At 48.8% G+C, this 27,452-nt stretch overlaps 1 protein-coding gene across 1 annotated transcript in view; it reads left to right on the forward strand.

Moving 5' to 3' along the window:
• Positions 1–9,962: 9,962 nt before the first annotated feature.
• WT1 (WT1 transcription factor) overlaps positions 9,963–27,452 on the forward strand; it is a 40,612-nt gene continuing 23,122 nt past the window's right edge. The window contains exons 1-2 of the mRNA XM_045291153.1: positions 9,963–15,097; positions 16,674–16,724. Of these exons, the coding sequence (XP_045147088.1) occupies positions 14,979–15,097; positions 16,674–16,724 (170 nt within the window). The 5' untranslated portion in view covers positions 9,963–14,978. The remainder of the gene's footprint in view (positions 15,098–16,673; positions 16,725–27,452) is intronic.

Genomic DNA, 27,452 nt, shown 5'->3' on the forward strand with positions numbered 1-27,452 from the left:
CCGCCGCCACCGCACTCCTTCATCAAACAGGAGCCGAGCTGGGGCGGCGCCGAGCCGCACGAGGAGCAGTGCCTGAGCGCCTTCACCGTGCACTTCTCGGGCCAGTTCACCGGCACCGCCGGAGCCTGTCGCTACGGACCCTTCGGGCCGCCGCCACCCAGCCAGGCGCCCACCGGCCAGGCCCGCATGTTCCCCAACGCGCCTTACCTGCCCAGCTGCTTGGAAAGCCAGCCCGCCATCCGCAACCAGGGTAAGCCGCCGCCGGGGAGCGCCGCCGGTTCGCGGGCTGGTGGCGCCGGGACTGGAGCGGCGTGCGGGCTCTCCTCCCTCCGGGCTCGTCCCGTACCCCAGCTTGGACAGGGCAACGTGTACGAGTCGGGAGTAGCCTCCCCCCCATACCCCCTCTCCAGGAGGGCTGAAGCTGGACTGTTCGTTGGAGCCGGGAGGCCACCCGGGGGCCTGGGGGGACGGGGGTGGGGGGGCGGCCTGGGAGATTTCGAGGCTCCAAAGAGGAAGAGCCAAGGTGGACTCAAGGTCTGTCTCAGGAAGATGTCGGGCCGCCGGAAGGCACACCCCAATCGTGCCCTGATCTCGGCCTTTGGGCGTTGATTCTGAGTGGGGCCAGCAACGGAGAAGAGCAGCCCCTGCTGCCCCCGCCGCGCCACGATGTCCAGGGCCCACCTGAGCCGTTAGCACGGTGTGCGTGGTGTTGGTACACAGTAGGGACACACCTGGTAGGTTAGAGAGCAAGAATGAGTAGATGAAGGGCCCAGCCATTGATGACGCACTTTCCCTTGTCCGAGTTGGCTCCCGCTTAAGGCGATAGAGAAGCGCACCTCCCTGGTTCCTGCCCAGGCGGTGGGGCGCGGAGGCACTGCAGGTTCTGGGACAGATCAGATTCTGAACGCAGAGACTGGATTCCACTCAAGGTAGTAGGCAGAAGAAGCGAGAGCCTCGGCCTTCAAGGCTCCTAGGGTATCTCCGAATTGCGTGGAGCCGGGGTCCAAGACCTGGGGTTGAGACGAAGGACAGTTTATTTGCTGCTGTCTGCATGCACCTCGGACTGTTTCCATAGCCAGCACACCCGGTCACCCGGCCAGCGGGGACCCGCTGGTGCCCAGCCCCTGTAGTTCTCTCTGGAGTTGATGCTTATTGGATTTAGACTGTTGAGAATCTAAACCAATTCGATTTAACTCGCTATCGCAGGAAGCACTTTGGTAAGCATGGGCAGACACTCCTCGGAGCAAAACTTCCCGTGAGTGTGTAGGGTGTGGAATGTTTCTGAGATGCACAGGGTGGAGGGAAGGAGTGTGTCTGGTGCCCAGGGTGTGCTGGGCTCCCCGGGGGTTCCCTGGGAGAAGCGTGGAGGTTCCTATCCTTTTCCTAACCCTTCCTCCAGGCCCGTGCTGTCGGAGTAGACACCCCACTTTTCTGGGCTTGAGGGTCAAAATACATGCAAAGGTGATTGGGTCCAACACAGCTCAACAGGGAGCGAGCAGGTGTGCGCTGGGAGTCTGTGTGTGGTGGGGTCTATTTGGAGAAGCTGAAGAAGCACAAACATAACCATTGCGAAGATGATGCAGGACAGGGCAGTATTTCCCACAGTTGGACGCAGGGTCGCTGTGACCCAAAGGCAACTATGTGGCACTTAACAATAAGCAGAAGCAAAAGGGGCCTTATGAGTCAGAATCAACACATGGCAGTGAGTTGTTTGGGGTTTTATCTTTTTTTTTTAATTAAAAAGCTATTTGGTTTAAGCACCTCGGATGCAAAATAAGACCTCCAAAAATGCTTCCATTTTAATCCCTCCATGATCTGCAGCAGCTATGAGTCAAAATTGACTCGATGGCAGAGAGAGAGAGAGAGAGAGAGCTAGCTAGCTTCTGCACTGGTTTGGAGGAGCCTGGACTGGGTTTGAACTCCTCTGCTTAGACTTGTTCAGGGCACTCGGTCCCTCAGGACCTCCATATCCTGAGCTTGGGAGCCAGGAACACTTGTGTGTGGTGTGTGTGTGTGTGTGTGGGGTGTTGGATACCCCTTTCTTTCTGATTTCCGCAGAAAAAATGGGCCTTGGGAGCTGGTCCTCAGAATGGGCAGGGGAAGAGCTCCCTCTGCCCCCTGGGTCCTTGGCCATAGAGAAAGGCTGGATGGCGAGCGGGGCCCCAGACTCAGCTGCAGACTGGAAGTATAAATTGGGGTTTTCTCTCACAATAAAAACCTAAATTTGTGGAGCGTCCTTTGGACTAACTGAGCAGATGGGAGCTGAAGTGGGATGGGAGAAGTAGCTCCATGTGCTGAGATGGGTATAGGGGGAAGCTGGGAGGGCATTTGAGGTTTCACATTGATCTCTCAATTCCTGCCCCTACTGCAACCCTAGAATTATGGTGTTCTGTGATATAATTAGAGGTGAGGCGCTACTTGGGCTGAGGAAGACACTGGTGTTTGTTTTCTCCCTAAATGTGGGAAGGGCCCTCAACTTCTCTTCAAATTCCAGGGGAGAGGATTGGAGTTCTGTGTGGATCCCTGTCCTCAGTCAGGCAAGGAAGCTCAACCCTGGCCCACAGATGACGGTTCCAAACTTCCTCCCTCTCTTAAAAGGATTTTCCAAGAATGTCCTCGCTCGCTCTCCTCAATATCAAAGCTGACGTTTGAAACCTACCACTAGAGTCCACTGACTAGACATTCACTCAGCAAACTTGTCCTGAGTGTGTACAGTGCCAGGCTGTGCAGGGGGCCTCATGGTGGGTTGGATATCAAGACAATGAATGTGTCTCTAGAGCCTGCAAGCTGCTCACAGCCAGACACTGGCCAGTCCCTTACTTTCAGAAGAAATGGAGGCTCTGAGAGAAAAGGTATCTGAGCCCCATCCTCTCCTCCAGGGATGCTGGCCCTACTGTTGAGGGACCAGGTATGGAATCCATGGTAGTCTGCATGAGGGTTGAGGGCATAAATGCTGGTTTGGGGATAGAAATGATTTCTTGGCAGCCAGCCCCTGAGCCACCAGCTCCGTGTTGGTGTGCAAGATGAGACCTTGCGGTCCCAGGCTCAGCCTAGGGTCACCCATAGAAAGCATCTCAGCCCCTTTGGTCACACCAGGGAGGATATTTCCTTGGGGGATAGATCTCCACATGCCCCGACCTTACTATACCCCTTTCCCCTTTTTTTAAGCAATCCTCTTTCCCGTTGAGCACAGCCCAGGCTGAGCCTCTGTCAGTCACCCTCCACTGATATCCCTGGGTCTGGCCAGAACCTCCAGTTTCCAATGCTGCCCTGTAGGCAGAGGGCAGGACAGGGAGGCACAGGAGTCTCAAGGTTGCGGTTCCCTCCCTGGACAAGACTAATCATGGGAAAGGTGCTAACTTGCCTCTCCCTCCGAGGCCTGTACAAGGAACCATTGAACAAGCTGCCCCTTCCCGCCAGCAGCTGGACCTCCCTAGGCCACCACCCTGGAGCTTTTGGTGTCAATCCTGGGGGGGGGGGGCGGGATGAACAGCACGTTTTAATCAGTCCCCTGCATGATAAGCACCTAATTAATAGAGTCCTCCCTCCTCTCCAAGGCTCCTTCACCACTGTCTCTCCTGGGGACCTGTGGGAGGGGCACCAGGCTGGCCCCTAGCTATCTACATGCCTTATCTGGGAGGGGGCTTGGGGTCCTCAGTGGGCAAGAGCAGCCTTGGGCCAGAGCTCTGAGCTGTGGAGGCGAAGTGGCCCATGTGGGAACTGCACCAGGGACCGGAGGTCCTCGCTGTGCAGTGACAGTGGTGATGGCCGCTGCCAAGGACTGAGAGGTGCCCTGGACCCCTGCCACCTTGCTCATCAGCTCAGGAATAGAGAAAGGTTTGTCTGGAGACTTCGTGGCTTATAACCTGCCCTCCCTGTTGTTTCCAAAATACCCTTTCAGAAATTCACATTTCTTTCTGGGCAAAATCAGGTGACTGGAGCAAATTTCCTTCTCTAGAGGCCTCAAGGTCTCAAGCAGGGGCAGGCCTCTACTCGTAAAAGGAAGTCACTAGAAGAGTAAAGGCGTTCACTCACGTCTGGAAGCTGATGGGAAGGAAGTTAGCTTTGCTCACTTCAACGAAAACACCAAACAAACCCACCACAGCCATCAAGTCGATGCCAAATGATGGCGACCTTTTCAAAGGCCAGGATAGAGCTGTCCAGCTGCCCCTGTGGGTTTCTACTTCCCAGAGTAGAAGGTCTCCTCTTTCTCCCACGGAGCTGCAGGTGTTTTCAAACTGCTGACCATTGGGTTAGCAGCCCAACATATAACAAACAGCACTATGCTAGGAGGACCGTGGGGGGTCTTGCAAATTATAAAAGGCAATGCTTTCTTAAGTCCTTAATTTGTGGTGCTAGAGATCTGGGCTGCTCTAAGGAAGTCTGGCACCTTCCCTGCCCCCCCCCCCTCCATGCTCTGGGCTGTGCTGGGGGTGGGGTGGGGAGAGATTGCCCGCGGGTGCTTATGAACCACTGAATTATTTTCACCACCTGGCTTAATTCTTGGGGGGCAGATCCTTGGGGGTATCTGGGGCAAGAGTGGAGTGAGGGCTGGCATCCCTCTCCCGAAAACAGAATGAGGCTTGACATCCACTTGCTCTCAGGGGACTTATACAGTGTATGTCCAACACAGTCGAAAATAAACCAGTTTTCAGGCCTGGAACCAGAGGTTGCCAACATAGCAATGGTCAGAGTTGCAACTTCTGGGCGCCAGATGTGCCAGGTTCGAAGCCCCTGGGCTCAGCTGGAAGGGCTCCTAACCAACTCTTCTGAAGGTGTAGTGGTGTTGGGTCGTGCAGCCCCAGACAGGGAACAGGACTGGGTAATTACTCTCCCTCATTGAGAACGCAAGACGCTTAACCGGCCCCGAATAATTAATGAAAGTTGGTACGCGGGCGCTGATTTACAGCTCCGAGTCAGCGCAGGGTCATCGGAGCAAATTCATTTCACTCGCCCGGGCTGCCCTGGCGCGAGAGCTACGGTGTTTGTTTTTGGGGAGAATAACTTTGGCCACTGAGCAGGCGACCGTTTTAATACTTAACTTGCCGCGGGGTCGGTGCGGAAGCGACAGTCACCGGTGGAAAAATGATGGAGTAAATAAATTGGAAAGTGGCAAGGAGGTCAGGGGAGAGCTATGTACCCAGGTCACAGCCCAGCGCCTAGAAGGATGGGACCTGGCTCTCCGCCTGGATGGGGGGCGCTTCTCTGTCCGTTCTGGTTTAGACCAGCGCCCCATCTTCACGAACTCCCGCTGATTCTGTGCTTTTCCTGGTTGCGCCCGCAGGATACAGTACGGTCACCTTCGATGGGGCGCCCAGCTATGGCCACACGCCCTCACATCATGCGGCGCAGTTCCCTAACCACTCCTTCAAGCACGAGGACCCCATGAGCCAGCAGGGCTCCCTGGGTAAGGACCGGGGAACATCTGGGTGGAGGGCCCCCGTCCTGTCTTCGGAGAGGCCCTCCAGGAATTGCTAACCCAAGTCAGAAGCACACAGCCAAAGAGATTTTAGAGAATTTAATCCGATTCCAGGGCTCCCGGCTCCTGTCTATTTAAGGAAACAACAAACAAAAACTCCCCATGCCCTCAGCCCCACCGTTGGTGAGGAGGGGCAGCTTCACTCTAGACCCATTCTCCAGGCACCCCCCGCGGTGACTAAGGAGCCCTGAGGTGAGCAGCCTAACTGGTCACCATCTGGAGGCCGGCGCTCTGCTGGCCTGGGGATCCGGGCAGGCCTTCCTGCGCCCAGCTCTGCCGAGGGGACCAGCCCAGGATGAGGATCCCCTCGCCTTTCACCCACGTGCCTCGCCGCCAGCGGGCTGGCACCCCGGGGACCGCCCGCGCTAACCGGCCCTGGGGCTCTTCCGCAGGCGAGCAGCAGTACTCCGTGCCGCCCCCGGTCTACGGCTGCCACACCCCCACCGACAGCTGCACGGGGAGCCAGGCGCTGCTGCTGAGGACTCCCTACAGCAGGTAGGCCGGGCTCCGGGGGGCCGCGGGCAGGGGCGCGCGGCGGGGACGCCGTTAGCAGCCTGGGAGCTGGTGGAGTGGCTCCTCTCCCCGCTCCGATTTGAAGGAAGTCATCTCCAGCCCTTGCGCACTTGGCCTCTAACGAGGGGTTTGGGTGCTGTTCGGAGCTGAAGTCTAAAGGCACCTTGAAAAGTGACTTTATCCGAGCGCTGCGGGGACGGGCTCGCCGCCTCTCCACGGAGGCGGAACACAGTCTGTCTGTCCGTTTCTCTCTGTTTCCCTCCCTTCCTCCCTTGACCCTCGCCTCGTCCTCCCCCGGGGTCCTCTCTGCGACTACCTGGGTGGGGGCGCGCCCCCTGGGTCCACAGGCTTCTCCCCTGTGGCACGTGCTGGTGACTGGCTGGGACAGGACCGCGACTGCGCGGACCACGGGGGTGATGGCACAGGGCCCCTCAGGGACCAGGGAGACCCTGTCTCCCACACCCCGTCCCCCCTTCCCTCTTCCTCTGGCGAGCTAGGCGCCCGCTCCGCGTCTTTCCCCAGCAAGCCTTTCCCGTCGCTTCATCTTTCTCTCGGATCTAGCTCCCCCTCCACCTTCTCGCCCCAAGTTTATTCTTCAACTTTGGGTGAACTTGGCCGGCGTCCCGCGCCTCCGATAGGGTTGCCTAGTAACCACGGCACACTCACCGGCCTGCGCCGGGTGGGAAGGAGGGGCGGGGGAGGGAAGTGGCGGCGCCACCTTTGCCGCCCCCAATGGGCGCGCATTACCTCACTGCCCTTCCCCCGAGGTGCGGCGGGGATCCTGACACGGACTGCCCCAAACTCCTCCCCGCCTGCCTCCCCGCCCCTGGGCGCGAGGACCCGGGGCTGACGTCAAGGGAAGGAGGCAGTGAGGTAATGAAGGAAGGAAAAGCGCCTGGCCTGGGAGAGGGAGTGGGAGAGGGGCCGCGCTGCCCACCCCCCACCTCCTCACTCCCCGCACGTGGAGGATGGGCAGCAGCCTTCTGGGGCCCCATTCCGTTGTCCCGCGGCGTCTGCGGGGACCAAGCTGGGGTGTGCGTTCTCTCCCTGCTAGAGAGGTACGGGCCTGCGCCCCCTCTGCTTCTGGGCACCCTGGTGCTGAGACTTTCCTTTTGACCTGAAAACCCAGCAGATCTGATCGGACCTCGGAAACCAGAATCACCCCTCTCATTACACTTACGTCCATTTCCATCTACAATTGGGACATTCTCGGGACAAGGGGTTTGTGCTTCCTTTGGCCTGCGACTCCTTGAGTGAGCTTGCCCGGATTCACCCCTTCTCCCCAGGCTTAGGCTCTAGCCTCCCTTCCCAGCCTGAAATAAAGGTCCTGGTACAGATATTGGTAGGTGCATCGGGTTTATTTTTAATCACACAGACCCAATGTAAAAGCAGAGAACTGTCTCTTACAGACTTTTCAGGCAGAAACTGCTTTAGGGCCCCAGGTGTTTTCTCACACAGGGCCGCTGTTGGGGTTGGAACCACTGACTTCGGCGTTCGCAGTGGAACACCGGTGCCACCTGTGCCCCACCAGTGGTCTTTAATGGCACAGATGCCAACCTTGAACCATCAGAACGATGCGAGTTTACTTTGAGAAGAGCCTCCAACTCCTGGTTCTTGCTTCCTGCTCCGGGCAGGTAACAACTGAGGAGGAATTCCAGTTGTGCACATCTGTGCATGGATGGGAACAGCAGTGACTAGGAAATGCCGTGGGCGAAGTGACAGGAAGTGGTCTCCTTTCTTCCCCTCCTGCCCCATCTTGAAGGTGGACAGAGTTGTGTCCGAAGATCACCCAGCAATTGTCACTGGATGATCATCTCTTGAACACAATAACCCAAACTCACTGCACCGCTGTTCTTCACTCACGTCTCACTGAACACTAATGACGACTTGGTGAGATGGGCGCTATCTATAATTAAGGCACTTTGGGTGGAGGAAATACGTTCAGAGACTTGATATCACATAGCAAATGAGAGTAAGAGGCAGGCTTTCTGATTTCTGTCTCTCTGATGATGGAGGGATTGCAGGCCACTCCAGGGCTCACCACCTGGCTTATTCTACTCCTCCTATCCCTGCTAACTAGCCCATGTGCTGGTCAACAGACACTTGCTATGTGCCATACGCCTGGTGGTGCTCAGGTACTAGCCTAAAGTTAAGCACTCAGGTAGGAGCCTAAAAGGTTAGGCTTCGCCCCCCACCCCCAGCAATGCCTCTGGAGATAAACCTGGCAATATGCGTCCCTAAAAATCAAGACCTTGAAGCCCCCTGAGGCAGTTCTATGTGGCCACATGGGGCCACTAAGTTGAAATGGAGTCAGTGGTATCCAACAGCAACAGGCACCATCCTAAGCACTTTACAAATACCAGGCTTCCCTTGTTGTTTGAAAGCAGAGCACTCCTATGAACCTGTTCTTGAGCTGAACTTGTGTAAAGAGAAGAAGCATGTAGCCTTAATTTACAGGGAGAAACGGTGAGCATTCTCAGACCCAACATTGAACCTGCTCACTTAGACCAAATAACGCATGAAACTGCAACACTCACATGCAGTGTTCACAGACACAGCCCAGAGCTAAAGAGGCTTGATACTGGGATGCTGAGCAAAGTTCTCAGGCACGGGGCTCGCTGACACACTCTCACAGATGCTGGGGCTATGCACCCCTTCCTTAGTGGCTCCCTGTAACACACACACCAGATGTTAATTCACTTTTGGACTTTTTTAATATAGAAGTGAAAGTCCTCTTCAGATTGCTTTGTGAGTAGTGAAAACAGGTACTAATGTGTAGGTATAGGTGTTTCATAGAAGTGAGGTGTCCTGAAGCAAACTTACATAAAGAGGGGGATGCCTGTTGGATTCATTTAATCAATAGAATGATAGGCAATCATCACCTCTATTCTAGGGAGGGGGAACTGAGGCCATGAGAGGCTAACCAGTTTTATTGAGACTCAGCGAAGGGCAGAACTGGTGTTCAAATCAGGAATCGAGTCTGCATAATCCATCCTCCTGCCTACTGTTCTCTGCTGCCCCTCCCCGTGGCTGGCCAGTTGCCATTCATTTTGCCAAGGTGGCATCTGTTAAAGGTCTCACTAGAGGAAAGTGTTCAGTTACCTGCAGTGAATGAAGTCCTATTACCTGACAGTGTCAGACATAGCTTTCAGCAGAACATTTGTAGTGGTTTGGGAGAACAGGATGATCACTGGTGGGCATTGTTGGGAGCAAACCGGCTTTCCAGAAAGACAGCCACCTGCCTTTCAGACTCCCGCATCTGCAGCTTCACTTCTTGCACTGGGTGTGAACTGCCGCATGAACTTCAGTCCAGTTAGTCACCTTGAGACTTTGCTTCCTCTTCCATCAAGACCCCCCAAACCAACTACATTCAGGCTAACTTGAGCTTGCTCAGAGGCAAGGCTCCAGGAAGGATGAGCGCACAACCATGATCTTTTTTTAGTGGGGGAGGGGTAGCCAACTCAGCCCTCGCTCAAACCTTTTCTTCCCCAGTTCTTCCTAGGAAAGGCAGCTAGCTGAGTCCTCCCTGCTCTCTTTCCCGAACCTGCCTTCACAAGACCCCTCTACGTCTTCTGCTTGCTGATTTCTTAGTAGACCCCAACCTCTGTGCCCGTTTCATGGGTTCATCCTCACCGCTGGCTTGAAAAGGACTGTGATGTCAGTTTTAATGAGGGCATCTCATTGGGGTCACGGGTCGATCTCTCTCCTTCCATGCAACACACCCAAGTTAGTTAGATTCTTGGTCACTGCTTCTCAAGCTGAGCCCCACCCCACCCCGGGGTTGTGATGATGCCGAACCGGTTTCAGCCAGCTTCCAGACCAAGGAACCTGTTGTGTGTGTGGGGTGGTGGTGGTGGTGTAAGGGGGAGGATGGGGGTGGGGGAGTGTCACCATGAGTCTGGGTGACTCTTTGGTGACTAGCAGCTCCTTCTGCCTGGGAGCAGGTAGACCTACTCCAGCCCTGGAAGCAATAATTGCTGGCTGGAAAGTTTCTCCTTGAATGTTGGTCATTCACAAATGTTGTGAATGTTGGTCATTAAGTGGACAGTGGAGCCTGGTCCTGGTAGATTGCTTTCAGGGAGGGAAGTCTAGCTGTGAGCAAAACCTTTTTATCAGCCAGGGAGTTTCTGGAGAATCTTGGGATTCAGCGTCAGTGGGCCATGCATGATCCACAATCTACGCTGGCATTAAACATCGACATAAATCATAAACCTGTGCCCACGAAAATGGAATCGTAATTAACTCACCTCTTCTCCCTTGCCAACCTACGCATATGTCATTCAAGATGTGAAGTGAGCAAGCGGCTGATACTTGTTTCTCACATTAGCAAGTCTGAAGGGAGAAAGTCTGAAAGGGGCTCCAGTGGCATCAAAGTCACGGTTTGAACAAAATTTGTTACCAGGGAGGGAGTGGGGAAAATCTAGTCTCAAATATTCCTGTAGCTTATGTGCTGACCACGTGTTTATTAATAGAAGTTAAATCCCCAGAGGGTTTTTCTTTGGGTCCGCTGGTGAGCTGGAGAGGAATTACAATACCAAGAGAGTGACTGTAAAATAATTATTCACCACGGTCTGCTGTGCAGACATTTCTTGGCCAGCGGCCTCCCAGGCGCCTTAGAGGGAAGAACACAGGAAAAGGGCTGCGTGAAGTCGGACCACGGCCTTGCAGCGTGAGTCTGGGGTTATCAGGTGGTGGCGGTGACCTGAAGAGGTCCCCCTGCTGGGGTGGGGTCCAGCTAAGACAACAAATGTGGACACAGTATGGGTTTGGATCACAGCTGCCAGTTATCTCTGGTCTTTGGTTCCCCCCACCCCTGCCTTTCTTTGTTTTGGGGGAAATTTTTGCTTCTGCCAAGATGCTCTTTTGCCAGCCAGCAAAAAAGCCAAATTACAACCCATGCCTCCACCATTCCATTTTAACGGTGCCATGAACTTGTCGACCTTGTTCTGCTGAATATAGTGAACACACTGCATGCGCTTCAAGCACATGCATTTGAAACGTGGGGGAGTTTCAGTCCAGATAATAGTTGAAGTTGGGGGTTTTTTTCTTCCTTTTTTTGTGTGCAGAGGTTGAGAACTCAGTAATACTGCAGTCCAGGCCAAAAAAAACTCCATATGATCTACTACCGATTTCCTTTTAAGTTTCTCCCCCACCCCCACCCCACACACTCTTTTTTTGTTGTTGCTAGGACTGACTTCCTTTTATTTTACTCCAACCTGCATTCATCCCAGTTAGAGATGTTTCTTTACTCTCTCTCCCTCTCCCTTGCCTTCAGCTTCAAACAGTTCTTATGTGGAAAACAAGTGGCTTTTTTTCTTAAAACGATCTACTTGAAAAAACAGAACAAAACCATAAAGGACATCATGACTTTGGGGATATATTTTGGCAGCCAGCAGTTTCAGAGTTCACTTCCGAACAGGCCAGAGTTAGATGCTTGGAACTAACATGCCTACGTGACCACTGTGGCTGCTCTGAGCCAAACCACCTGCTAATCTGAGCTCCTCTGGGAAGGAGACTGCCGACACCTACAGCGGTTATTAAATAATTAGATGCCTAAGTGCAGGAGGCTATAGATTCCTTGAAGAGTGGGGCCTTTTGCCTTGGGGGCTTCCATGCTGAGAGCTGGGTGTTGGCTGACTGCCTGAAATGATCAGAGCTGGAGCAACCTTGAGTCCAGTATTTTTAGTCCTAGTTTCCATTTTGTTTGCTCCCAGCAGCGGTCATTATCGTTGCCTCAACGGACTTCCAGCTGGGCAGTTGTGGCAGCCAGGTTGACACACTGAGCTGCAGCTCAGAGGATTACAGCCAGCAGTAGGCAGGAGCTGGCTTGAATTGTGCTCAGATGCTATTGCGTGTCCTAGGAAGCCTACTCACAATGGTGATTTTTCTTTTGTTGGAGTCCTCCCCACTTTTCTTTGATTCGGAGGGATTGCAGGCTGAGCGCTATTAAGACCATCAGAATTTCAAAGTGGGGCTCTTCCTGGGATCTTAGCCAAGTGAAGAGGTATGTTTGTTGGGGATCTTGCATCTTGTCACTTTGTGGAGATGGAGTAGGTCACAGCGCTCTTTTCAGCGTCTTCTCTTTCAACCCAAACTCTTGTCTGTTTCACTCTTATTATTTCCAATGAGGCTCAGGGCCCAAATAATCCCTGGGTGCCTTCTGAGGGATGGGTAAGATCTGTATCTTAGGACCGGGACCATCACCTCACCTCACTGAGCCTCAGGTCTTCATCTGCTAAATGGGGATCGTAATTATACCCACCCCACAGAACTAGGAGAGGTATTGGAAATATCTGAAAGTGCTGCGCAAAACAGGATAGATTAGGAAAATATATACATCAGCCCTGGGGTTGCTGTTGGGAAAGTGTTGGTTGGCAGTTGCAATCCACCCACTCCCGTCTGGGAGAAAGATGAGGCTGTCTGCTTCTGTAATGATCGACAGCCTCTGAACCCCAACACAGCGTTGCTGTGAGTCAGAAAGGACACCATGGCAGTGAGAGACTACACTAAGAGTCCTTCTAGATGTTACCCATATTGTGTCTGAGTCTTGCAGAACCCCGGATAAGGTTAGCCTGATTAAGATATTCCCATTGGACACATGAAAAAATGAAAGTGCAGAGACATGGTTTTGCTCAAGCTCCCCAAACTTGTGTGTAAATATTGTGTGTGTATACACACACGTATGCCATCATCCTAACATAATTTAAATTTTGTAGCAGTAACAAAAAAATCATGAAATCAATTTTAAAATATTCTATTTAACTCAGTATAGATACATTTCAACATCTAGCACTCGACACTTTTCATGTGCTCAATAGCTATCATATTGCATAGCACAGATCTAGCAAATTTACTATTGATCCACTGAGTTTGGGATTGTGGGATACTCAGATATATGCATACATATAAGTATATAAGTAGGTCCTGGACCCTGCTATTTGATAACATTTGCTTTCCAGGACCTGAGAAAATGTTTTTGAAGTATTTTCACTTTGAAATAATTTCTTCTAGACACCCTTAGGAATCAGCTGTCCACTCTCGAACATGTCTGTGAGAAAATTCCTAAATCATAAAGTCTATGTTTAGGGCTCATTAACACACATGTGTACACTTGTGTCACTCATCCTGTTTCCCAGCCCTCGGGAAAGTTCTGATGGTTTTCTTACTCACATGTGATGATGGAAATACATTGAGGACAGACCCCACGTCCCAACAGGGCCCAAGAAAATTGTCAACTGGGGCTGAGTGATTTTCGTTGGTGAACAATTTTTAAAAAATCAGTGACAAAAATATAGAGCTGCCTAGGGAATACAATGGCTGTGGGCTGAGATTAATGTCAAGATTAATAAATGGATTGCTTGATGAAAAGGCGCAGGAGAACAAAAACCAGTAGAGATTGTGGGGGAGGCTGCTTATTAATGAACTGTCAGCCCAGAGAAAGTTCAAGAAACTCTCCTGTGGTAAATGCAGCAGGCTGGCACTTCTAATAAAAATCAGGGTCCTTCAGGAATTAATTACCCTAGTCTTACAGCAAGAATTCTGGGAATTGCGAAATGTAGTGGCACAGACCAGCACGGGCCATTGCTGCAAATGGGAAGCCACAGGAGAAACTAATAATTTTCCCCCTCATTGATATGCAGGATATTGTAGGAGCATAATAGCCAGTCGGACATGGGGATGAATGATGGGGTCCAGATATGCACTGCCTAATGAAAGTACACATACTTGGAGGGGGAAGTCCGTTCACTTTTCTCATATAAAAGTCCCTCCTGCGATCTGACTTCCCCCTTATCCTGTGTCCTTGCCACCAGGGAGTTCCACCTAATTTCCAGAGTGGTTACATGAGAGGCAGATGGCTTCTACTCTGATTGATCAAGCGACGCAAAAAAAGTGAGCCTAGCGCTCAAATATTCCAAGTGGCTGTAATTTCCCTCACCCCTTCACATGTTGGCCTGACAAAACGTTCTTTTAATTGAAATTTGGTGTTGCCTCTGCCCAACGAGGCAACCCAAAGGAATGTCCTGACAGGAGAGAGATTGTCCAGGATTTGCGATCTGATGGTGCACAGCGCGCCAAATACAGCAAGCTGCTTATCTCCTTTCACTCCTGCCATGAAGGTAGAGTGCAAAGGCTCTTCTGTAATGGGCTTCCTTGAAGGGGTCCCAGACAACCCATTCATCTCTGGCATCTCTAGTTTCATAATTAACCATTTCGCTTCTGGCCTAAACTGGTACCTGATAGAGCCTGCTATTTAGCAGATTTCTGGTAATGGATGGACAGCTGGTTTTCTAAGAATAAGGTACGTATAAGAGGAAGTGAACAACTTTCTGTTGGTTCACATGGCGGCGTGGTTTCTCCTTCAAGGTCTTAAGGAAGGTAAGGTAAGTTTCTTCTCAGTGAACATGAGAGAATTGTGTTGATCCATTTGATTTGCACTAGGGCTTAAAACCTACAACGAACCATTCCCTCCGTTGTGCATAGAGTTTATCATCTTTCTTCTAAGTGTCATATCCTTGGGTATTAAACCATCCATCACCTATCACTCTTTGACTTCCCAGGCCCTCATAATCCACATGATACTTAGCCATTCGATTAAAACAACTTAATGGCCCTTTCACGAATAATTAATCTGCTGTCTTTTTATTTCAGCTCCAGGCCTTTAATTTTAATGTTGAATTATCCAGCCTGTGTTGCCTTTCAAAGTCCCACTCCCTCTCACCTCATCTCTTCAAAGGTTTAATATCTCTTTGGAAACCTCAGTGTTTGCTATACTGAGATTTTTTTTTTTTTAGAGGCTTCCATATTACCCTCACATTTTTCCCGCTGGGTTGGACGTGAGTTACTGTGTGGGGATCCGTGGGATGAAATGAAAATCATTTTAGACTCAAGTGTTCTGTCAGATAGGAAAACACGGGGATAGTTGCTAGGGGGAGAAGTGAAAATAGCATTGCTTGATGGGAAAACTAAGTACATCCTGTGGGTATGTATGGATAGTCCCGTGCCTAACTCTGGATGTTTTTCCAACAGTGACAATTTATACCAAATGACCTCCCAGCTCGAGTGCATGACCTGGAATCAGATGAACTTAGGAGCCACACTGAAAGGGTAAGGACTTCTCTGCTCCATTGCCCTTGACCAGTAACTTACACCTGTTTCACCCCATTGAAGGTGCCTCTCACTTGGGAGAAGACAGTTTTAGGAGAATGGGCCTGGCCATCTGTGGCATTAAGATGCTTCCTTCCTTCCTCCAGGTGACAGGTTGTGTTGAGCATTACCTATTCAGGCATTTGAATAAGGAAATGCTGTGTGGACCCAGGCAGTTGAGAATAATGGGAGCACTTCAGATAGTCTTTTCTTATTTAATATTTAGTAGCACCATGTGTAGTGATTACTTGGTGTGTTAGTCTGGGTACTTTAGAGAAACAAACCCACAGAAACTCACGTATAAGAGAGAGTTTTATATAAAGGTTAAGTGCACATCAAGAAAACATCCCAACCCAGTGCTGCCCAAACTCACGAGTCAACATTAACCCATATGTCCAACACCAATCCACAAAGTCCTCCATCTCACAAAACACACTATGACGCTTACTGCAGGAGGAAAGTCGAATAAGTGATTGTGTACGCATGTCAGCGCTGGCAGCCATCTCCACACGGCTGCTCCAGCACCCAGGGCTGCATCGGGGTAGGTTCATGTGGCTTCTCTTCAGGGATGTCTTGCAGGAAATGAACCTTGCCAGCTGAAGCAGGGAACTGGCCAAGGCAGCTGCACTCTGGTCTGACCATCAGAACGCAAGAGACCCGAGAACTTGAAAGGCGAGGCTCATGGAGCCATTTCTTTCTCTGCCCTTCAATTAACCCCACATGTGTTTATCGCCCAGGTTGGCACAATAAACTAACTAACTCACTTGGTTAGCAGATATCACAGATGTTCACTATCGTGCTCTCTTAACCAAACATGCTTTGGGTGTGTAAATTTATGGACCATCCAGTTCAGACAGGGTCATAACTACATGGCCATGCCAATAGGCTTTCTTCAAACTGCTCTACGACCACGATAATGGCGAATACAGCTATCAAGTGTGGATAGGGCCGACTCTTCCCACCTGAAAATGAAAATGGAAAAAAAGTGCTTTGAATAGTCCAATAACTCTCTAGTTTTCCAGCAAGTCTGAGGAGACAGGAAGGGAGACTCCTGGAGTCCTCCTGCGTGTAAGGTAATCTTCTGGGCCACCGCAGCCAGTCTCTTTACTGGGAGGAGGCCTGTTGTTGTGGGTGCCATCCAGTTAGCTCCAACTCTGTAGCGGCCTTGCATATAACAGGATAAAACACTGTCCGGTCTTGGGCCATCCTCATCAGACTGGTTACATTTGAGCCCATTGCCAGGGAATCAAGTTTAGACAGTTCAGTAACTTCTCAAACACACTTAGGTAGAAGGTGTCTGACGACTGGGACTTTAAGGTCAGATGATATTTCAAAGCCCAGGCTCATTCAAGCTTTCCCGCAGTGCCTTCCGTCCCCCCATCAGCCTCTGAGGGTCTGGGGGTTAATCAATCTTCAGTAGGCATTTAGGTGTCATCTCTCTGTTGAGTAGCTTCTCGTAGGATTCTGGGATCGTGGGGGTCTGGCCATAGCATGCATGCTCTATTCCACCCCACCCCCACCCCTTCTTCTCTTCTAGAGTTGCTGCTGGAAGCTCCAGCTCAGTGAAATGGACAGAAGGGCAGAGCAAGTGAGTGGACAATGCGTTGCTGGCAGAGCAAATGACCTAGGCCTTGGTGATGGCGCCTGGGAAATGCAAGAGTTAGGACTGACACTGGGGAACCAGGGTAGTCACCGTCGGGACCATTGGGCTGGGAAGAATCTATCCAATTCTCTCTTTCTCTCTGCGCCGTCTCCCCCCCCCCCACCATTTCCCTCTTTTTGGTTTATCTTCGATCTGGTGTGGGGGAAAATGAACGTGGTGACATTGATCATCAACATAAACGTAGAAAACACATTTCTCGGAAAATCCAGTGGGAACCTTGCTCCTCTGCTCATGAATGTTTTACAAACTATGAAATCGGTGGCCCTGCCCATGTTTCTGTGAGGTCCGCTGGAGTCAGGCCACTCGCCGGCGTCTCGAGATTCTCAGGAAGCGTCTCCTTTGCCCCTGGTCCAGGCAAGGCTTTGTGGAAAGGCTTATTTCTTGTCCTTCTCAACTGTTTGTTCTTTCCACGGCGATGGGGATTTCTCTTGACTTCATCTTCTTTGTTTGAACGCCAAAATCCAGCCTTCTGCCTCTTCCTTCTTTCTTTGGCTCAGCCGCAATTTCGGATCACCCTCTCATGATCTGCGGAGTCGGTTTGCCTTGCTATGAGATCTTCCTCCCCGCTTCCCATACCCAGTGTTCCTGCCGTGTTAGCCAAGCCTCTACTTCCTCTCTCTGAACTCCAAAGTAAAAAGCCTTCGAAGTTGCTTTGAATTGTTACCCTCCACACACGATGCCAGGAGCTACTGACAATTTAAACAACCTATTTTTCTTCCGGGTCTCATGTTTCTTGGCTTCTTGGCCCCAACTTTCTTTCTCAGCCCTCTCTTTCTCTCCTCCACCTGTCTACTCGGAGCTCAGTAACTCTGCCCAAACTAAATGCGAAGTGCAGATAGAATGGGATTGTGAACCGAATAGCCAATTTTTAAAAATGTGTAAAATTTTAACAAGTTTAAAGTTTTAAGATTTCTTCCTGCCAGAGTACCGGGTTTTGTTTGTTTGTATAGTTATACATTACACCCAAAAGGATCTTGGCTTCTACTTGAATCTGGGTCTTTCCAGAGTTGAGATACATTTTGATAATTAAAAAAAAATCTTTAGACGTGTGATCATAGACGTTGGCTGGGAAGTCAGAAACCGTAAATGAGCATGAAGCACTGAGGTGTGAACAATTCATTTTGCTTAACTCTGTACAGGAGAACCAAACTAAACCAAACAACCTAGAAGTGTTTTCCTTGTGCTGTTACTTCTGTTTTGCAGAAGGATTTCTGAAATAACAGTCTATTTCTTGAATACTGACTTGGCTCAGAAAGCCATGCAAAAAGGACCAAGTGATCTCAATCGGCAGAGCAATGTTTCAGAGAGCGAAAACTTGCTTCTCTCCTTTGGTAACATCTCACACATGGTGGATTTATCTCTTCAGACCAAACCACCACTCACTCACTGCCATCAAGGTGATAGTATCAGGTAGCCAATATCTGCTTCCATTTTGCTAAGTGAGCATTTATCTAAGGAGGGATGTGAATGTTATTGACCTTGCAAGTCAGATCTGACAAACTGTCACTATCTGATCTCCCAGTAGCCCCAAAGAGACAGGGATCACACACTCCAATCTTTCAGATGAGGAGGCTGAAGAGCCCAAGCCACCTGACTAAGGCCACGCAGCGCTTACATGGAACTTGCATGGCAGAACCCGGATGGGACCTCTTGTGGATTGACTTTAGGACCCAGGGTCTTAGGTTAGAGTTTCTTAAACTTTTTAGGCCTTGCCCCAGAGTTAGAAATACCTTTTATACTGAGACCCAGCACACACACACACACACACACACACACACACACACACACACACACAGAGTTGTAGTGAAAAACCACTACAGGCCAGTTTTGCACAGTGGAGAAATGCCGAGTCTAGATGTTCTTGCCAACGTGCTTTGAGGGGCTAGAATTGCAGGAGGTCGCAGACCCTGCCAGTGAGGGAGGTGTCCCTGGAGTACTTCGATTGGTTAGCATTGACAAAGCTGCACGGTCTTGGTTGACATCTAAAACCCCATGTTTCCTGTATCCTGGCATCTGGACATCTGTCTGGGTTTGGTCATGATGGTGAGTTCTGCTGAACTCGCTAAGCAAAGGAAGAAAAAAAAAGAAGCAGCCAAGCAAAGTGTTTGTTGAACGAACAGGACGGTTGCAGGTACAAGGAGAGACTGGGCCTTTGGATACCAAACAGTTCTGACTTCGCCTGCATTTCACATCAGCTTGCTCTCATCATGAGCTGGGTTAGTTAGAAGGAAGGTTTGGAACAGGACAAACACAGTGGTGGGAGTTTTAAGGCTGTATCTTCTCAGGATCAACTAAACTGCTTCAGACCAAATGGCACACTTATGTAAGTCAAATAATCTTCTCTTTATAGCTTTATAGTTGCTTTACATCTGCTATTTCTGAAATATAAGCCTGTGTATAAGTAGATGAAGGTGGGCTAAACCACAGCCCTCACCCACACCTCCCCACCATTCTTCTGTAGAAAGTGCTGTCATCTAGGTTAAAGGTACAGAGGGATATTTTTACAGAAGTTGAGTCTGGATTGTCTGACAGAAAAGTACGAATAGGAGTCCCTTAGGACCAAGAGGGATTTGGCCGAGTCCTGACTCAGAAGTTTCAGAACTATCAAGAGCCTTAGTTTGGGAACGGGCTTGCTCAATACAAACACACACAGCACAAACAAATGGTTCTAAGATGACACTTTTACTACATGTTGATATTTCCTACAGTGGTTCGTGTCATTAAAACAGGCTGATTGTCCTGCACTGAATGATTTCACAACTCTGGGGTATGGCGGACTCACCCTCTGTGCCTCTTGGTTTTTAACAATGGCGACTCTTCGGGTCTCTCCGCAAGGCCCGCGAGCAGCAGAGAACTCGATTCTGTGTAATGGAAAGTCTGGCTTAGGCAGGGGTGACGAGCTACTTGTTTGCTTATAGTCACTCCCTTCCACAGTCTGGGGGGTGGGGGGCAGGGGGAGAACACAACCTGGGTGTGAGTGAGGGTTGTCCTTGACACTGGGCACACTTTATCATGGTACAGAAATACAGTCAACCTGGCCAATGCACTTGAGAAAAGAGAGGCCAGGGAAAGTTCTAGCCTGTCCGACAGGGTTGGAATACGTTGGAATCTACACAGTGGCAGTGAATTTGTTTTTTCAATGTCTTGAAATCAGTGGAAGGAAAAACCTTCCTGATGGGATAGCCCAGACCTATATAGCAGGAAACCTGGAGACGTGACTCATGTTTGGAAGAATTATTTCTGTATCACTCACAGAAATGAGGCATATTCAGTTGTTTACTAAAAGAGCATGTCTCACTAAAGACTTGTTTCTGGCTTCTTTCCTTGTAAATGCTGTTTTAGGCAATGATGGCCCCACAAAGCACAGGGTTATTTTCTTGGGTCTGCGGTCAGTTCCTGGAGCCGGGAGCAGTGCGACAACGGATGGGGACAGGATTCTGCAGTGGGCGTGGAGGAGGCTTTCCACTCCCGTAAAGCTGACAGTCTCAGACCGCACAGGGACAGATCTTCCCTGTCCTGTCGGCTCGCTGTGAGTCGGGATCTACGTGACGGCACTGAGTTGGGTTTTTTTTCCGAGTGGACAAGAAGAGGGATAATAAGCTGTCATGCTACCCCCCCATGGCATATTCCTCTTCCGTCCTTTCTTCCTTCCCTCCCTTGTGAATCCCTGCATGCTGCTGAAATCACAGCTACTTTTACCACCTCCAAATGAAAATGGTCCTATTTCAATTTATGTCAAAAGGGCGCTCTTTTATGAAGCCACTTTTCATCATCCCCAGCTGCCCCTCACCTGCATACAAATGCTCACCCACTCGCTGCCGTAGCGTGGATTCCGGGTCCCAGTAAAACTGCACCTTGGTTTCAGAGGCTATGACTCTGTAAAGGAGCGGAAAGCCTCATCTTTCTCCCAAGAAGTGACTGGTAGGTTCAAACTACTGACCTTATTGCTAGAAGCGCATCCTGCAACCCACTGTGCCACCAGGGCTCCTCAGAAAATTGGCTTTTAGTAGCCTTTTAAGTAGATTACCGGCCAAAGCATTGCAGGGGGAATTTTCTAACCACCAACCCACCATTAGGTGTATTTATGATGCTTTGTATTGCCTGTTTTCTGATTTCCTAAAACAAAAACAAAAGACCCACCAGAAAACCAAAAACGTAGTGTTCCTAATGGCCGTTGATCTCCTAAGGCTGTGAGCATGCCTACATTTCTGTTAGCCCCTATCGAGTCTCTTGTGAAGAAAATATCCTGCGAAATGGAGAAACACATCAACCTTGACCGTGGTCCAAGTTCTTAAAACAAGGAAGAAGTTATTCTCTGGGGAGCTGGGTAGGGGGAGTGGGAAACTGAACACAATGGAAATGTTAAGGGAGTGCTGAGCAGAATGAATGTCCTCTGCTGGTCCAAAACGTTCACAGACTGTTGGGAACACCGAGTATTTGACCTGTGGACGCTTGAAAGAAAAAATGAAAGTCTCACTGTGAGTGATAGATGGTGAAAACAAGGCTGTGCTTTTTGGTGGGGGCCAAGGCTTGTAGAATTGGAGAAAATCCCCACTAGACATAGTCTCATCCCTGGGAACCAGTGCCAAAAGAGATAGCTGTCTTTGTTGGCTGGGAGTGACAGTATACAACCCAGCACCTTCCCTCCGGGCTCCGTGAACCATAAGGTATCCGTCCAAGAGATTTACTCTCTGCAAATAGATGGTCTGCTTTTAAGTTGCTCCTGGAGTTTGCGTTGCAAAGCATAGGTGGAGCGAAGAAGCTGCTTTGTGAATGTCAACATTCCTGAGTGTACTGCTCCACTCCCCTGTGGCAGTGATTTGTTAATTTCCCTCCCCCCCCCCTCCCTTTCAAAAGGATACATTTGGTCTAGAGTTCTGTATTTATTATTGCCTTGGATCGGATTTGGCTGTAGTCAGCCAGCTGTAATGAGCAGGCAAAGTATGGGATTCCTGGATTGACAAAATGGGAACGGAAAGGATTTAAGCTGCGTCCCCCTGGTCCTCTTACTCAGTGGACTGTTTTAGAAGCTTCTTGACCTTTAATTTGCATCTTTCCTTTACTCTCTCTGCCTCCCCAGCTGCTGCATTTTTCTATCCTTTCACAAGCTCGTATTCAGTTAAGGTAGTCAGGTTTTTTTGGGTGGTGGTTGTTACCCAGAACCTTTAGAAAATACAGACTATTTAGAGAAGGAAATTCAAGCTGGCCCCAGTAGCCCAGGATTACTCTGTATGTAGCACGCATTTTTAGATCAGTTTATATGCATAGGTATACATTTGTAGCATTTTCTTTGTTATAAAAAAATACTGTCTTCAACTTCGATCTAACTCAGCAAAGGTTGAATTTGTACGTCATTTCCTGCGTTTCACCTCTCAAGAAAGAACTGACTGTGTGAAATATTCTCGGCCTCCTACAGATGTTTTAATTTAAGAAAAAGATTTTGGGCTCCATAGACTTAGACGCTCCGTACCACATTTCTAATTATTTTATTTTAAAGCAAGGAATTATTGTCAACTCGTTCGCTACCACGTCGACACACAGCGAACCCCCTACCTTAGCAAGTAGAACTAAGTGCCAGAAGGTTTTCTTCGCAGTTAAGAAAATAGCTTGCCAGCTGCTGGGGGGATTCTATCTGTCCACCTTTCAGTTCGTAGCTGATTGCAAACTGCTCGTGCCCACCCCGGGACCCACATCTGGCTTCTTTTTCATCTCATAAATGTGAGCCCAAAACAAGAGAGTTTGTTCAGAGCAGAAAGGAACCAAGAAGCAAAAACGGAAAGGAAAGGTGGTGGTGGAGTGGACCAAAGTGGAGATGGAGGAGCCTGGAGGTCTTCATTCAGGAAGATCAACTGGGGCTAATGCAGCGTCCTGGTCTTAGTTCAGGAAGATAAAGTGTGTGTGCGTGCGCGCGCGCGCGTGTGTGTGTGTGTGTGTGTGTGTGTGTGTGTGTGTGTGACATTAGGAGAGTGGAGGGCATGTTTTCTTATGTAACAGAACCAACGTGTTGGACCTCTGCTTTCTGTGGCTCCATCCTGGGCTGCTTTGCCCCTCTCTTCCCCACTTGGCCTTCTTCCCACCAACTGCCCATGGAAAGATGATCACCTCTAGCTACAAAACCATGGCCAGAGGAGCTACACCCATAAAAAAGTCATCCAAATAAACAGCTCTCTGAAATGAGCAGCTCCTGCCTTGTTTAGTGCGTCTTTTTCTATTAAAAGGGAACACGGACACTTAGACTAGTTTTATTTCTCGCATTTCATGTTTAAAACAAAACCAGAAGTGTATTTTCTTAAGGCGAAGGCAATGACAAAATGGGAAATTGAAATAGCTTCCCTTCCTTATGATAAAAGTAAAAACTCATTATTAAGGGATCCATATAGTGCCCAGCTATTATAAATAAGAAAATAAGTTATCTGTTATCTTACCATCCAGAGAGGCATTTTGAGGCACATTTGTATCTGCGGAGTTAAAAAAAAATCTGGATATATTTTGCCAATCAATTAACTGTAAATTTCTGGAAAGGGTAAAAAAGTGAATAAAAGTGGATTTAAGGAAGAGATTGGGGGGTGGGGAGAATTGGAGTCAATGTATAAAATTGACTACAGAGTTTTGCTGCAGTAAGGAGCAAAGTAATGAAGTTTTTACTGGATAGGGAAGAAGGTTATTTTTATTATTTATCTTGGTTTATTATTTAGTTTTAGATAAGCAAAGTACATGCATGTTTGTGATGAGAAAATTCAGGAGAGAGAGAAATTGCGGAGGGGAAGGGACGAGGCTGCTGGATACTGATCCTTGAGAGAAGGCTCCGGGCGAGTGTGGGAGCTGGCGTTAGCTAGGGGCTGGGGTGGTTGGTCTAGTAACAGCATGTTTTGTGAAAGTGAGGATGAAGATATTAATGCTTCACTTGACATACATTCTGCAAATATTTTCTCTGGTTTATGTTTTTTTACATTTTTTTTCTGGTTTATGTTTAAATCTGTTATGGGTTATATTTTATACTCAGTTTTTTTTTTGTTTTTATAAAGTAAAAATGAGCCATTTTGATTTTTAATTAAATACTTTTTTGGGGGGCTCTTACATCTCTTATCACATTTGCATGTATGCTGCCATCATCATTTTCAAAGCATTTTCTTTCCACTTGAGCCCTTGATATCAGCTCCTCATTTTTCCCCCTCTCTTTCCCGCTCGCCCTCCCTCGACCCATTTTTATTTTATGGCTTCAGGCTTTTATCTTTTGTACCATGCCTGGAAAGACCATTGTGATACAATTTTGGGGGGGCTATATTTTCAAAAATTTATTTTTTACACTTAAATATTTAATTCATCTTGAATTTATTTGACTGGATGTAAACTGATGTTTCCCACTGAATAGTCAGTATCCACAAATCAATTTGATCAATCCATCCTTTCTTCATCAATACATAACGCTGCCCTTCTCACACCTTGAACACCTTTACCATTTCTATATTCTGTATTCTACCCTTTCCCTCTGCCTGCCTTTTTCTGTCCAAGCATCACACTGCTTGTTGTCATTTTAAAGTCTATTTAAATATTGACAGGGATGCTGTCTAGTATTTTATTTCTTTAAAAAATTTTCTGCCTATTTTTATTCTTCAAGAAGAACTTCAGATTAATTTTGAGTAACTAAAAAGAAAAGTCTTTGTAAATATTAACTCATGAATTGTGACAATTGTACCATAATAAACTAATTGACGGAGCCTAACCCTGGTAGAGTACGCGATGGGCAGCTACCTGTGAGGCCAGCAGTTTAAAACCACGGGAGAAAGATGGGGCATTCCACTCTCGTAAGAGTTACAGTCTCTGAAACCCACAGGGGCAGTTCTACTCTGCCCTCTAGGGTTTTTCAGAGTGGCAGTTAGGATTTCCAGTTGTTTCATTTGGAGGTGCAGCTGATAAATAATGTGCTACTACGCCACAGGTCACTTCCAGTGCACCCACTGTTTAATGGGATAAAGAGGAGACTGCCTGTTTCCCTAAAATGACAGCCCTGTAAGCCTACAGGCAGTTCTACTCTGCCCTATAGCGTTCTTAGGAGTTGGGATTAAGTGGCAATGGGTTTCATGTAATCTATCAATAATAGGGGAAGCGGGTTGTGGGGTTATAGGACTAGTTACATGTAACTCCCTGCATTTCTGCCTGTTTTTGTGTTTGTTTGTTCTGTAAAGCTAAAACTCTTCTAAAACAAGTTTAAAACCTCTTTCTTGGGATTTTGAACGGGATCAACTCAAATTTTAGGATTACTTTTGGAGCAGATTGTCTTTAAGAATCCCTTCTTTTAGATGAGGGCATTTTGCAACAGTTTTTCTAGACTTGATTGATTGTCGCTCACCAGTGAGAGTTGAGTGGATTCCAGAGTCTGGAGGCCTGTGTGTGTCAGGACCGAACTGTGCGCCATAGCGTTGCTCGATGCTGGTAGTTTGGAAATAAGGACTGATCCTCACTTTGAGAGCTCGTGTTTTATACTGGGGTTCAGGAGGAAACATTTCTGCAATTGAGGGTGGCAGAGTCAACTTTCTCAGAGATAAAGTGTGTGAGTCAGCTGGGCGAGAACTCTGGGAACCCAGGTTGAAAGGGTGCCATTTTGCCTGTGTGAAAGGCAGAGACTGTCTAGCTGGTGGAGTTGGCGTGGAGCCAGCAGTGATCTCTACCCAAAGGGCAGTTAAGGCACTGAAAATACAGGACCCTGTGAATTGGGATCTGAGAAGCCAGGATCCTGATGGAAAGTGGGATTGTGATGAAGTAGCACCTTAAGACCAGGATCCTACGTCCAAGAGACCTGGCTATTCCTTGTATGGTGTGATGATGTGCTAGGTGACAATGTGTGTACTGATATCTGTGTGTAGTGGTAGGTAGGGAAAACATGCTTTAAATTGTTCTTCTGAGGAGGGGGAGCCAGGAAACGTTTGTGCTTTTTAGGATGGTGTAACTATTGTAGGAAACCGGGTAGAAGAGCATCTCTCAGTTAGAATATGAGGGAAAGAATCCACTAAGGGAGGCTTGGGGACCATTTCAAGTGGTGAGGAAAGCTTGATGTCTCGTAAGGGCTGATTTATGCAAGCCTTTCGGTCAGGCTATTAAGCACTCAGCCTGCGTCCCCTATGAAACCGTGCTGGAGGACCGGGCCAGATGTATGAGCCGTGACTATAAAGAAACTTTCCTAAGAGGAGTACAGCCAAGTACTACTAATAGGCTTGGACTATGTGGGCATCCTCCGAATTTGAAGGGATCGGTATTCATTTATCGATACTGTGTATTTTGATGCACAGTTTTTGTAGAAGAATAAATCCAGTCACCTTGAAATGGCTGTGAAAGTATGTTTTCATCAAGACTTTCCTATATAGCAAGGAGCTCTGTAGGTCAAAGGGAGAACTTAGTGGCTTATTGTATTATGTTTAAAAACCTCTGTGACTGGACACAGGGACTTGAGCCCCTGTCTCTGCATCACTGTTTCATTATCCTTCGGCTCTGTTTTTTCTGGCCCGGCTGCCTTCTCAGATACGCTCTTTCCATTGTGGCAAAATAACTGTTTGGGGGGGCACCTAAAGCCTCAACATGAGAATGCTACTCTACTGGTGTATTGGGCCGGGTTGACTAGAGAAACAAATCCACTGCCATTCATATACGTTTAAGAAAGAGCTTGATATAAAGAAGTAATTATAAATCAAGAAAGCATCCCAGTCCAGTCCAATCAAGTTTATCATAAGTCCGGTACTAGTGCATCAGACTCATGCAGCCACATGCGATGATGCAGAATGCAGGAAGATCACAGAGCTGTGGGGATCCAAAGTTGGTAGAAACCTGGCAGGACTCCTGCAGCAGTCGGCGTGTCCAGCAAGCAGGAAATCAGAGTGGCAGACAGAGAGAGCAGTTCCCACTGGCTCGCACTCTCATACCTTCCAAGGTGTCATCGGGCTGAGACCTTCTTGACAGGTTTGACTCCATCCCTAGCCAGGAGTGTCCAGTTGATCTAAACTATCTCCCGCCACTGGTCAGAAGCTGGAGGGGGAAATTGGCGTGATTGGTCATGTGGGCAGAGAAGGCAGTGGTTTGATGGCCAGGTCATCTACTGACCCCTGGAGCCTGAGAGAGGGGTTAGAGTAGGCTGCTTCTCTGAAAGAAAACAAGCTCGCTGCCACCAGAGGAAGGCCGAATGGATGTGGACTGGACAAAACAAGAGTAATAAGAGGATTTTACAAAGTAAGAATCAGGCACAGTGGGGTGAGCCCATTTTCCCTCCAGGAAGTACGTAGAGCTAGATGCCAGATGGATGGATGAGACCTGGACAGACAATGAAGGAGGTTTGAAGTGAGGAGTCTGCTTTCTAAGGCTCCGACAGATGTTCACGGCAAGGTTCATTAGTTCCAATGATCACCACAGAGTAATGTTTCAATAAAGGTGACACAAAACATACTATGCTTTTGGTAAAAGTAAACATACACACCAACACCTTTTGGCCTTGTGGGTGAAGGGAAATGAAGTACCGAGTGGAAGGAAGGTAAATTGTTCTAGTGAAAAGTAGCTGCTTCCGATGTTTTTCTACAGGTAAGTTTTCATGGAAATCCCATACCCATACAGTAACAGATAGCACACATTACTCGTGTTTTTTAAACCCACGGCATTGAACTTGCTTTC

This window comes from Echinops telfairi, unplaced genomic scaffold, assembly GCF_000313985.2.
Source record: "Echinops telfairi isolate 266 unplaced genomic scaffold, ASM31398v2 ScPeMD7_60;HRSCAF=208, whole genome shotgun sequence".
In the NCBI taxonomy this organism is placed as follows: Eukaryota; Metazoa; Chordata; class Mammalia; order Afrosoricida; family Tenrecidae; genus Echinops; species Echinops telfairi.